This window comes from Hyaena hyaena, unplaced genomic scaffold (genome assembly GCF_003009895.1).
Source record: "Hyaena hyaena isolate Hyena2069 unplaced genomic scaffold, ASM300989v1 scaffold_60, whole genome shotgun sequence".
Classification (NCBI taxonomy): domain Eukaryota; kingdom Metazoa; phylum Chordata; class Mammalia; order Carnivora; family Hyaenidae; genus Hyaena; species Hyaena hyaena.
This window is the reverse complement of record NW_024080692.1, coordinates 2,009,790-2,023,762: the sequence shown is the minus strand read 5'-3', so window position 1 is coordinate 2,023,762 and position 13,973 is coordinate 2,009,790. Positions and strand designations below refer to the sequence as shown.

Here is a 13,973-nt window from a genome sequence, read left to right as displayed (position 1 = left end):
TCCAGGGCATAAATTATTCCTGTGTTAACAAAAATCCTACTTGTCAAGTGATTCCTTGGAGCAAGTCTGAAGTCACGAAGCTACTTGAGCAGGCAGGACGGATTCCTAACGGTGTTTCTGAAACCACACGAACCACGTATGTATGCTCAGGACCTCCTTACTCGCAGATCCATGGTAACAGGCATGATTGACAGAAGTTATTTTTTTACATACAAAACTTTCTGGTGGCTGGAGTATAAAACTTAAGAGTGATACCACAGGTACTGGAAGGAAATGACTGGCGTCAGGATGGGAATGTCAAGATTTTGCTACTTGCGACAGAATTAACGTGAAAATCTCCAATGCAAGCTGACCTACAATCTCTACCTTCTTCTCTACCCGCCATCTGAGTCCTGTTTTTCCTGAATTATCACAGCATGTTTGAAGGAGGCGACTGTATCATAATCTCATCACCCAAAGGATCATGTAGAATAGGACTATTATAGAGTCAGCTCTCATCCAGTTACAATACAAAATAATGTCAGAACAGGACAGTCCAAGACAAAGACTTGAAGCCTCCTCAACCCACCTTCTGGTTGCACTCTCCCCGCAGTAATGTTATTTGACATCTTTCAACTTCAGCTATTTAATCTTTGTAACGCTAAAGTCTATAAAGTGCTGAATTCTAAATTTCTAGCAGAAAATCCAGGAGTAGTTTTGTAGAACATTCTCTGAAAATCTTGAGTTTGCAAGGTTCAAATACAGAGAGCAAATTATTTTAGAAATACACCTTGGTTAAAAAAAAATTAATATAATGATGCAATGAAGTGAGAAATCACTGAAAAAAAAAAGTAGATAAAATCCCCAACAACATGAGGAAAAAATTCTATCAAGAGGGTCAAAGAAGCAAACAGCATAGAAATTAATGAAAGCAGTAAATATGAAATTGTGTACAATTTAACTAAAGCAATACTTTGAAGGCAATTAATACCTTGAAGGGATTCGAAAGAAAAAAATTGAATGCTTAAAATAAACTAGCCCAGACTGCAACCTAAGAAGTCTGGTAACAGAGTGAACCCAAAGAAAAAGAGGAAAAACAAAATAAAAAAGCAAAACTTAATGATAACTTAAAATGATGCTACAAAAGAGTTTATGAAGAAAATCAGAAGTTGGTATAATAACAAGGAAGCAGACAAGTCTCCAACAAGACTAATCAAGAGAGAAAAAGCACAAAGGAACAAAACTAACAATGAAAAATTCAGCAGCAATGAAAGAGTAAGAGAATACCGCAAATGACTTCTTGCCAATAAATGTGAATATTTATCAGAATGTATAAATTATAACAAAAATATAACTTACTCTCTGAAGAAAAAAAAGCGTGAACAGATCCATATTATTAAATACACGGATTTGATACTTAAAAATCTACCCATAGCCCCTCTTGAAAGTCAAAATAAGGGCACCTGGGTGGCTTAGTCGGTTAAGGGTCTGACCTCGGCTCAGGTCATGATCTCAGGGCTTGTGAGTTCGAGCCCTGTGTTGGGCTCTTTGCTGACAACTCAGAGCCTGGAACCTGCTTTGGATTCTGTGTCTCCCTCTCTCTCTGCTCTTCCCCTGCTTGAGCTCTCTCTCTCTCTCTCAAAAATAAACATAAAAGAATTTTTTTAAAAAGAAAGTCAAAATATATTCTAAGACCTTCCCTTAAAGCTATCATTCCAGTACTAAACAACATGTCCATAGGGAACAGCAGGGTAGTTCTCAGATCACCCCTACTGAGCTACTATAATTTTGGAATAAATCAGGCAAGGAAAATTATACAAAAATAAAACTATAGACCAAGATCTTTTGAAAATGGATATAGAATTCTTCAACAAATATATATACATTAAAGTTTATTTATTTATTTTGGAGACAATCTTAAGCAGGCTCTGCACTATCAGCACGGAGCCCGACACAAGGCTCAATATCATGAACCGTGAGATAATGACCTGAGCCTAGATGAAGAGTCGGACACTCAGCTAGATCAACTGAGCCACCCAGGCACCCCAAGTCTAAATTCATTTTATTAAGAAAATGCAAGAGAAGTTTAAACACTAGAATGAGAGAAGGAAGACCATTAGTTTTACATATGAAGAAAAAATATTTGATGAAAAAAAGAACCACTTATATCTCTTAAAAATCTCAGTAGATCAAAAAGATAACCTCCTCAAGCTACTTTAAAAACAAACAAACAAACAAACAAACAAAATAACACCTGACCCCACCCTCCCCAAAAAGACTTTAAACAAATTCACAGTGAAATATTAGAAGTATTCCCTTTAAAATCAAGAACAAGTCAAGGATGCCAATACTACCATTCTTTTGATTTTACCAAAGCCTAATAGAACACAAAAACTAAATAAACAATAATGTAAAAAGGAGGAAACAAAACTTTCATTACTTCTAGCTGATACGACAGTTTACAAGAATATCTACAGCATCTGCAAACAAATTTTCAGAATGAATGATTCAGCCAACTGGCTGGATACAAGATGAATATACAAAAATAGATTGCATTTCTATTTGCCAACAAGAACTAAAAAACAATTTCACATATATACACACACAATCAATGTAATCAGTAAAAAAAATTAAGTTCCAAGAAATAAATTCAATAAAACAAGTATAAGGTCCATATGAAAGAAATTATAAGACATCAAAGAAAACACATATATCAAAAATATACTATTTTTATAGATAGGAAGCCTGAAAATTGTGACAACAGTTTGCCCCAAATTCAATGCAAACCCAAACCAAGTCCCAACAAGATATTTTAAAAGCTGATTCTAAAATTTAAATGGATGAGCAAAATAACTACAAATAGAACACTTCAGGAATGTTCCCTGCTGTATATTGAACATAAAGTGATAGTAATTAACATACTGTAATATTAACTCACAGATGAACAGAACAGAGCAGAGAGCCAAGAAACAAACCCATACCTGTGAGGAAAATTAACATGAAACAGAGAGTAAAGTAAAAGAGTAAAGAATCACCTCAATAAATGCTCTGGGACAAACAGTTATCCATTTGGGGTAAAAAAAAAAAAAACCCAAAAAGTAGAATCCTAACTCACACTTTATTTTTTTAAAAAAATAAACTCCAGATGTATTTTTTATCTTAATGTGAAAGGGTTTTTGTTGTTGTTGTTGTTGTTGTTGTTGTTTTTGAACAGAGGAAAAAGATAGGGAAGGATTTAAGGCAAGCAAATACATTTAAAAATCCCCACAACAAAAACATACTAACCATAAAAGAAAAAGCTTAGTATTAGTAGTTTGATAATATTAAAACCAAGAACTTCAGTTTACCAAAAGGTACTTTAAAGAAAGTAAAAAATTAAGCCCCGAACTAAAGCATGTAACAGGAACAAAGGGCTCTTATCCAAAAAACATTAAGAAAAAACAAAGATTTTTACGATACGTAAAAGATACTAGTAACCATTTCAAAAAAGTGGAATACAAATGAAGACGTTATTTCACCTTATTACTAATTGGAGAAAAAAACAAATCCAGAGCAGAACAAAATAGGATTCTTTACCTATCCAACTAGAAACAATAAAAACAGTGACAATATCAAGTACTGCAGAGCACAAAAGGAATTCTTAGACACTGATGGAGGAAATGTAAAATTTCCAAAAAACTTTGGAAAACCATTTAGCATCATCTTGTGAAGCTGCACATCTACGCTCCCCATGTATGGCCTGGAAAACTCACACGTGTGCACTCAGGTATGAGAATATTTGGAGCTGCACTGTTTGTGACGGCAAAAGGGGGCAAGAACTCAAATCCATCAAGGAGAAAAGAGGTATCCAGTGTTTCACGTAATAAAATATTATTACAGCAATGAAAAGAAATAGCTACTTTCAACAATGTGCATACATTGGAGAAACAATGTTGAGTGAAAAAGCTATTAAAATTAGGTAACGTAATTTTATTTTTAAAGCTTAAACTCAGGCAAAACTAAAAAATGTACTGTTTGAGAATACCTGATTATTTTTATGAAGCATTAACAACATGATGAACACAAAGTGGAGGACGGGAAACACCTTACAGAGCAGAGGGGTGAAATACTGACTGGCACGCAGGTTGATGCAATAGTATTGATAATGCTCCAGTTCTTCCACTGGGTAGTGGAATGAAGGCTCACTGTGTTATTTTTGTGCTTTATAACACATTACATACAGGGGCGCCTGGGTGGCTCAGTTGGTTAAGTGTCCGACTTCGGCTCAGGTCATGATCTCATGGTTCATGGGTTCGAGCCCCGTGTCGGGCTCTGTGCGGACAGCTCGGAGCCTGGAACCTGCTGTGGATTCTGTGTCTCCCTCTCCATCTGCCCCTCCCCCTCCCATGCTTTCACTCTCTCTCAAAAATAAACATTAAAAAATATAAATTTATGATACCTTATATACATTAACTTAGATATGTCAAATGTTATATGGTAAAAATTTAAAACTAAGTATTAAAATTAAAACCTATACAAAAGATAGACTATGAAAGAAAGCTCTCCTGATAAACTGATTTATTTCTTCCTAGTTTCCTAGTTTATTTTATACATATTCTATTCCCACATCTGTGACATTCACTATTTTATTTAAATCCCATGCAATAATTTTAGGAATAGTGTCAAGTATGATGGGTGTTAAGAACAAATAAAGAGCACTGTAAGGAAGACTATAATGACATTATGGAGAATTTTGTGAATGTGACATGTTATATTTATCCCCAAACTGATTATAATTAAAATAAATCAAAGTCATCTAAGTTTCATTCCTTTATTCTTTCTCTCTACAAAGAATAAAAGAAACACATTAACATAAGTTAGTGCCCTTCTTTATTTTATTGGTGCATAATGGGCAAAGTCACTTTCTTTGCCACCATATTACACTAAACAAATTAATCTTTTCTTAAAATGTTAGAAAACAATAAAGACCTAACAAAGAGCAAGGTGGGCTTTTCTTGTGGGTTTTTTAAGGGCTTGCCATGAATGCTAGATTCAAATTAGTTACTTGTCCTAATGATTAAAAAAAAAGAAGAAGACGAAGGAAAGGAGGAGAAAGAACAATAAAGCACTGTAGTATCTTCAATGGAGAAAAAGCCTTAGAACTATAAGCATTGTAGAAAAATAGCCAGATGTAGAAGAAACAAGTCAAACTTTCCGAGAGAAACCAAGTCTGCTGAAAAAAATAACAAAAAGGTGATCTGCCCTAGATGACTCATCCTAATAAAAGTAACACATTTTTACAGCATATTATTCGAAGGAAGAAGTGCAGCTCAGCAAGCAAAGAGTTGAGAAATCTCAATCCTTTTGCTACTCAAAGATTTTATCTCGTATTGTTAAAGACAAACTGATATTATTCCCTAATTATATTTGAGAGAAAAACTATTTTATTTTTAATTTGCCCCGAATGTGTATGTAAAACTAAAAGCCAAGTAGCAATTCTAGGTGGTGAACTGCACAGAACAATGCTCGCTTGGTATTCATCCCAGGTCTTAAATAAGTGTAGCCTGCCAACTGTAGCCCACAAGATTATTCTGAACCTCGTTATCCAATTTCTTTTTCTAGAACCTTTGTTCTGCTTCCTCCTTCCTACAGGCATCTAGTTCACTGTTCTTAACATTCTTTGCCACTGGAGTAAGAAGGAAGGAAATGGAAAACAAGCACACATTTCTTTTTCTCCTTGCAGCAGCTCTGCACCATTACTAGATGGAGACAGCACCCGCGGCCTGCATGTCTTAGGTGCTTTATGTCTACAGCAATGGGGGAAGGGATCTTTAGTCTACCATCGAAAGGACTGCACAGCTATAGTGATTTCTCTGTTCTTTCTAGGCTTCTCTGCAAGAATGTCATTGAAGGAGCCTGTTTGTTATACACCTTCCAGACTGCATGAAAGAAGGGGGTGGGGGAAGAAGAAAATGGAGAGACACTTCATGGCTGCAGCACATCACAGCATAACTATTCAGACCAACCCCAAACCATCTTGGAGGTTCACAGGTTGGTCCAAGGGATGGAAAACCTGGATAGCCAGAATTATTTCTACTCAAGATACTTACCCAGGAACCTAAATAGACTAAATAAAAAAAAAAAAAAAAGACTTTCCATTGGAATCATATATGGCTAAATTACTGTCAAAATAGTCCACTATAGGGGCGCCTGGGTGGCTCAGTCAGTTGAGCGTTCTGACTTCGGCTCAGGTCATGATCTCACAGTTCGTGGGTTCAAGCCCCACGTCGGGCTCTGTGCTGACAGCTCAGAGCCTGGAGCCTGCTTCAGATTCTGTGTCTCCCTCTCTCTCTGCCCCTCTCCTGCTCATGTTCTGTCTCTATCCCTCTCTCAGAAATTAAAAAACATTAAAACAAAACAAAAAATAGCCCAGTATAATTAGAAGATATAATAAGGACAAAGAAATAATAAGTCACAAAATATAAATGTTTTAAAGGGAACGTTAATTATATCCTTTTAATCAGTTTTACTCAGCACACAGTGTTGGAAGACTATCCACCTCATTGTCTTCCCCTCTCCACAGGCGGTTTTATATTAAATGTATTTTTCATATTATCTGGAAAAGTGATCAGTCGGTTTTCTACGATGAAAACCAATTTATGCCTTTAAATTTTTTATATAAAATTACAACCATTATAGCTAATAAAAACCATAAAGCTACAGAAAGAAAAGCTAAGCTTCCTCAGCACCTTCTTCTACCTTTGTACACATATTTGTATATAGTCCTTGCAAACTTTGTCCAATCCTGTATAATCATCTGCACAGAAATGTGTATAAATTTGTATGCGTGTATGTGTTTGTCATCTGATTGAACTTACAAACTGAGATATTTTACAGGCTACAGTGCAATTTCATTTTCCTCATTCAGCAATAAAGCACCACCATCAATTGAAAAAATTAACATTTCTTGAAAAGGTTCATAATATCCCCCCAAATATCAATGTATTACAATTGATTCAACCATTCTTCCCCCTGACTAGCATTCATATTATTTTATCTAGCTTAGGCTTCTGTCATTACCAAAAAAAAAAAAAAAACTGCATCACAAGAACACACATAGATAGGCACAGATATGTTGAAACACAGCCATCGATATTCATTATATTGGTACTTTTATTGCTATGGGACAGTCTCATAAATAGGACTTCAAAAAGAGCTACAACGATCTCTCATAACCCTACCAGCAATATCTTAATTTCTAGGAAACAGTTACAGAATATGCTATGTAGCTAAAGCATTTCAGGAAGCAAAGTTCATATACTTTTGGGTATCCATCAATCTAAGGTGATTTCTAATTTTGTGATATATTTATACTGATGGATTTAGTGAGGCTGCAATTCTAGGTATCTATATAGCAATCTCTGAGAAGAATCCAGTATACATTGGGTTGATTTTAATTTACCTTTTTTTGACACTTCTGCCCCATTAAGTTCTTTTTGTGCTTCTTCAATTTTATCTAAGAAAAACAAAGAGATTTTACAAATCAATTCATCATATACAAATAAGAATGTAGTAAGACAAACACACTACTTACACAAGGAGCCTCATACATAGTAATAAATATTTACAGAATGAATTCATAAATATGTGCAAACTGTTAAAACAATGATATATTCCCTTATTTTAAAACTGGAATACATAATTTCAATCACGTCTTTGTCACAAGGACCAGCTCCAATCAATTAACGTTTTCATAATGCAATTCATTGGTGCATTTTAAATACTGAATGATACTTAATAAACATTTAGGTGCGTAATAAATACCTAAAAATAAAGCTTTCCTTATAAAGACACATACATGCCCAACAGCGATTTTATTAGAGACAGAGAACAAATGCCTGCTAGCTTAGAAACAAGTCTAAACAAAGTTCACGGATGGCCTAAAACCTATGCCAAACATGGGAGAACGAGAGGAAGAACCGGGTAATGAATGAAAGGAGGGGCAGGAGAGTAGCGGAATACCCTTCCCTCTCGCCAAGCCTTGGTACCAGGACAACCTTTCCCGAAGCATGCGGGACCCTGGGTACCAGGACTGTTATTCATGAAGTGTGCGGGGAGCTGACTGCATCAGAGAGCCACTCTATCAAAGCAATGACCCCAGAACTGCTACACAGGAGCCAGTTCCGAAAGATCAGGTGTAACCCACAAGCAGTAACTGACGAGTCGCTTGGGAGGGCTGCCCCGGAGCAGACAGGAGAGGGAGGCGAGCGTGGGCCCAGAGCCTGTAGTTCTGAGATCTAAGGCTCTGAGCGCAAGTGGGTAAAAAAGCATATGTCCTCCGTTGGTTAACAATTAATGTAGGGGCGCTTGGGTGGCTCAGTTAAGTGTCAGACTTGGGCTCACATCATGGTCTCACAGTTCATGAGGTCGAGCCCTGTGTCCAGTTTGGTGCTGGCAGTTCCCAAGCTTGCTTGGGATTTTTCTCTCCCTCTTTCTGTCTCTCTCTCTGCCCCTCCTCCACACGCACACATTGCCTCTCTCTCAAAAATAAACATTAAAGAAAAAAATTAAATTTTATAACGATGTACTTACTTGATGATTATGACAATAACTCCAGCTTTAATACGGGGGTGTAAATACTCCTTACCATGGTAGAAGTTACAAAATTCCCAGGGTACCTTTTTGTACTGAAGTGAATACAGTACCAATAATCACATGATATTTTAGTTAGTCCATGGAAGAAGTATCATTTACATATTTTCAAAATACTGGTACTTCAGCCATTTGTGCCTTCTGGCATCCACCACCAGTTCCCAAAATCATCTCCAAAGCTACTCCTACCACAACTTGCCACGGAAGATGAACTTCCAAAATGTTTCCTCTTCCAAACAAAAAAAGACACAGATGCCCACCACAGGGGCCCTTTGAACCACCTGCTTCTTCTCCCATTAACCTTGTGGAGAAAGCCAGAAATTCAGAGAACCTTCAATTTATTGATCAAACTTCTTCTAACTGCACAGTGATCCACGCAGCCTACAAAACAAAAGCAGAGTGGGAGCGGCAGAGAAAATGGAGTCGAGCTACCCTGAACTATTAGACACGGACTATCAGCATTAGTCAAGAATAAATTTTCATCCTGATAAATGTATCCCCACAGCAATATCCTAGTATTTGCTAATTACTGGATCCAGCATAAGATTTACGAGGAGAGGTAACCTACAGAAATATTACAATTTCTCTTATTTACAGGTTTTAGTTGTTTCTCATGGAATAACAAGTGAATTGGAAATGGTCCTAAAAAAACAAACAAACAAACAAAAAACCATGGACCTTGCATCAGCAGTCATTTTATTTCAGAGAGAAAAATACCAAATGCATGGATGAAATCTACATAGGTTTTTATAAGTAGCAAAAGGACAGAGGCCACTTTTTAAAAAATAAGATACACGGGGCGCCTGGGTGGCTTAGTCGGTTAAGCATCCGACTTTCGCGTAGGTCATGATCTCACGGTTCGTGGGTTCGAGCCCCGCGTCGGGCTCTGTGCTGACTGACAGCTCAGAGCCTGGAGCCTATTTCAGAGTCTGTATCTCCCTCTCTCTCTGACCCTCCCCTGCTCACGCTGTCTCTCTCTCTCTCTCTCTCTCCTAGAAACAAATAAAAAAAAATTATATAAAAAAAATAAAATACACAAAGTACGCTGTATGCCTTCAAGATGGAAAGAAACAAATCACAGAATTTAAATATAAGGTTCCTGAGAAACATAAAAAGGAAAATACACTGTTACTTCTACGCCAGCAGTTCCTCCAAACTTAAGAACCACAAATACGTACATACATATTATATATATCCTGGCAGTAACGACTGTGTTTAAGAGTTTGTGCACACATAATTTGGCATTATATAATAAAACAACATTTTATTAACAGAATCGATTGTGGCTCAAAGCAACAAAAACTCATGATTTAACACATATTTAAGAATAGTGCTATTTGGTACACCGAGGTCTGGCCAACTGCTGTTTGCACTTTCCCATAACAAGTTCTTAGAAAAATGACCTCAATTTACATGGGATCATAGAACACTGGTTTTTGTTGTTAAATTTTCAATTAAGTTGCCTTTTTCTCTTGATAATAACCATGCATAAATCAGCAGATTTAGGACATTTACTTTGTCAGGTATACGCATCTACTTAAACACTTTTACCTAAAGCTCTAGTTCAAAAGGTAAATACAATTTTCATTTAGAGAGCTTGTAAGAGTCAGTATTAAAAGCCTTTGCTTCAATTTTTAGAGAAAGTCCTGTTTATATTTAACCTACACTTTATGATTCTTCTGATAAAATATATTTCAGAGATACTCCAAAATCACAGAGAAATGGCACACACATTGCATGCTCTTAACTGGTTCATACAAGGCAATTTACTGATATTTAAAGCCGTATTTATCATTTTTTCACTATGACTCAGACCAATAAATGTTTTTACATTTCAACCAATTACACATGTGCACGATTATGCGTATACATAATTCAGAAACAGACTTGCCCACACTCCATCTTCATCTTTTCCTATTAAAAATGAAAAATGATGCCTTGCCCAGCCAGCTACATTGATCTTACAGCCCCTGCTGGATTTGGAACCTGATATAAAGAGTAGTTCCCTACATATCTTTTTTACTTTGTATTTTTTACCCTTTTCCTTTTACCAAGGGTAACACTGCCCAGCAATAATATACAACTTCACTGTAAGCCTTGATTGGGGGGGGCGGGGTGGGTTGGGGGTGTGATCTTTAGAAGGGGATCTAGGATTCAGAGACCTCTTCCATCGTGCCCTCCCCAACGTCACTATTACCTGAGGTAACAACCTCACAAAGAAACACACATGGAGAAACAAACTGTAGTTTCTCTGTTGCTGTTGTTTAAGAATAAAAATAGAGGGGCGCCTGGGTGGCTCAGTCGGTTAAGTGTCCAACTTCAGCTCAGGTCATGATCTCATAGTTCATGGGTTCGAGCCCCGTGTCGGGGCTGTGCTGACAGCTAGCTCAGAGCCTGGAGCCTGCTTCAGATTCTGTACCTCCCTGTCTCTCTCTGACTCTCCCCTGCTCATGCTGTCTCTCTCTCTCTCTCTCTCAAAAATAAATAAAACATTAAAAAAAAAAAGAATCAAAATAGATAATGTACGTAGAATGAACAGTCACACCGTGTTGGCCAATCTAATGTGAGTAGTCCATTCTTACCGTAATGAGTTTTTAGTGTATTTAAGATGTATTTCTAATTAATTCAATTTGTACTAAATGTATTTGGAGGAGCTGTCACTTGGTAAAGACCCCTGCAACATGGATGGATCCAGAATCTTTTCTAAGATCCAGGGGGGCCCGTGGCTGAATGAGTAGCAGGCCAGGACACGGGAGGAGCTCCTAATGATCTAAGTCACTTTTTGGTTCTGCAACTATTGAAAATTTACAACTCTTTACAGAGTTTCTTCCCCAACAGAGCACAGAAATTGTTCATGGTAAAGATTATGAACAATTCTGTATGATGCCTTACATATTTAAAAACATTTGTACAAGCAGACCATGTAAAAACATTTTATTTCCATCATCCATAAATAATGAAAGGAAAAACAGCTCTTTATTTGTGAAAGATAATCTGAAACCACAGAGCCAAAAACAAAACAAAACAAAACCAAAACCAAAACCAAAAACCAAGTCCCAGAGCCCTTAAGAAACGACCTTTCTTGGGGTGCCTGGGTGGCTCAGTCAGTTAAGCATCTGACTTGGGCTCAGGTCATGATCTCACAGTTTTGAGTGCCATGTCGGGCTCTGTGCTGACAGCTCAGAGCCTGAAGGCTGCTTCAGATTCTATGTCTCCCTCTCTCTATGACCCTCCACCACTCACTCTCTGTCTCTCCCAAAAATAAATAAATATTTAAAAAAATAAGAAAAAAAAAGAAACAACCTTTCTTGGGGTGCCTGGGGGGCTCAGTCGGTTGAGTATCCAACTTTTGATTTTGGCTCAGGTCCTGATCTCAGGGTTCATGGGATTGGGCCCTGTGTCACAGTAGTAAGCCTGCCTAGGATTCTCTCTCTCTCTCTCTTTCTCTCTCTCTTCCTCTCGTCTGCTCACTCTCTCTCTCTCAAAATAAATAAATAAACTTTAAAAAAAATTACCTTTCTTTTAGGGCTCTGGGGAGAAGACTGAATAATTAAACTAAATCACTTACATCAATAAAGCAATCTTCATGGTAAGTTCCTACTCTTGACCATTTCCACCCTGTGGTGAAGCGCAGGAGGCCAGGGATGGGGGGTCCTGAACAGCACCCCTCAAGAGCCTCAGGAGGCAGGACATCCCAGCTTTGGGGACCAACACACAAAGTCGTTAGGGTTTGATTCAACGAAAGCTGTGTTTTCGTCGTGGTGAACGTCCACCCCGGGTCAGGTACAAGAGGAAGGGCTGGAGACAGGAAAACAAACCAAACCAAACTGACAGGCTTTCCTGGGGGGGCTTATCGATGATCACACCCTTTAAACAATCACTTCACCATCAGTTTGAAGGTAAACGTAAAGCCCGGGCTCCGCTGTGTTGGTAACTTACAAGTCCTCGTCGGCCTCACCCCCAGCCCCAGCGCGGTTTTCCCTCCAGTGTCAGCCGCGCCCACGGGCAGCCCCGTCAGAGCCACCCCAGCCCTTCCCTGCATGGCACCCTTTCAAGAATGTCACCTTCTCTTAACACCCTCATTCGCAGCCTGTCACTCCTTCTCTGTGCCACCACCAAACCTTGCATGTGGAACCCGGGCCCTCTGTGGCGACCCGTCTCATGATCACCAGCAATAATGACAGTAAGAGGGACCTGCGTGATTACTGATTGGAGGAATGTGACAGTAGCTGCCAGGCTACAGGGGCACTGGTGCGTTCTGAGGAAGAGGAACAGGGATCCAGCACACAGGGTTACAACAGGCATTGGGTGGTTTCACTGAAGAACCCAGCATTGTATCCTCTTTAACGTCACAAACGATTTCGACATTTCGGAAGCCACATGCGTACAGTGAAAACACTTGAGTCAACTCTTTCTTTCTCTATTTGATCAACGGCAGATGATTTCAACCTTCATTTTACTAGCTCGTCCTTCTCTCCCTCTTTTTGGATCGGCACCTATGACCCCGGCTCTAACTCCACAGACTCTCCCTCTTCCCTTGGCTCTAAAAGCACAAAGCAGAAAGGCTAATAGTAAAATTGTATGAAGTAGATCCTAATGAACTGTAAAAGGCACCTCTATTTACTGAAAGAGAAACCATCTGATTGAAAAAGGATCACCATATGCGGCTGTACTATTTTTACTACTAAATAAGCATAACTCCTACGTCCCCTCATTACCCGTCAGCACGAGCTCCTTACTCTTACTGTTAACTGCTAGAGCTATTTCAGTAAGACTAAATATAGACAATGATGTAATGTTAAAAATGCACCTAATACCCATACAAGCTTTTAATTTTCTTAATGGTTATTTATTTATTTTGAGAGGGAGAGAAAGAGCCAGGGAAGGGCAGAGAGACACGGAGAGAGAATCCCAAGCAGGCTTCGTGCTGTCCATGCCAAGCCTGATACAGGGCTTGATCTCGTGACCTGAGCTAAAATCAGGAGTCTGACTGAGCCACCCAGGTGCCCCCTAAATTATGCTCTTTTAAATGACACTTGTCCCCGGCATTCACTACTAAATCAGCTAAGGAACGCCACATTGATAAGTCACACATTTTAACCTGTAATTACACATCTCTGTACCTGTGGACCCGTGTCTTTCAGGAAAATGACACTGTACAGTAATGCTGAAAATGATTATCTACACCAGTAATACTTCAAATTGGAAAATACCACCTGAAGGAAATAGGGGAAAAAATCCAAGACTCAACTCTCTGCTAATGAATTTGAAAACTGTGATTGATTAGTAAAAGGTTCCAGAGGGGCGTGTGGGTGGCTCAGTCAGTTAAGTGTCCGATTTCAGCTCAGGTCATGATCTCAAGG

The 13,973-nt window shown here is 38.4% G+C and overlaps 1 protein-coding gene across 7 annotated transcripts in view; it reads right to left on the bottom strand.

Annotated features, from left to right (window-relative positions):
- HIVEP1 (HIVEP zinc finger 1) overlaps window positions 1-13,973 on the bottom strand; it is a 155,305-nt gene that overhangs the window by 65,545 nt on the left and 75,787 nt on the right. For all 7 annotated transcript variants that reach the window (XM_039231880.1, XM_039231883.1, XM_039231878.1 and 4 more), the window contains exon 3: window positions 7,421-7,474. In XM_039231880.1, coding sequence (XP_039087811.1) covers window positions 7,421-7,474 — 54 coding nt within the window. The remainder of the gene's footprint in view (window positions 1-7,420; window positions 7,475-13,973) is intronic.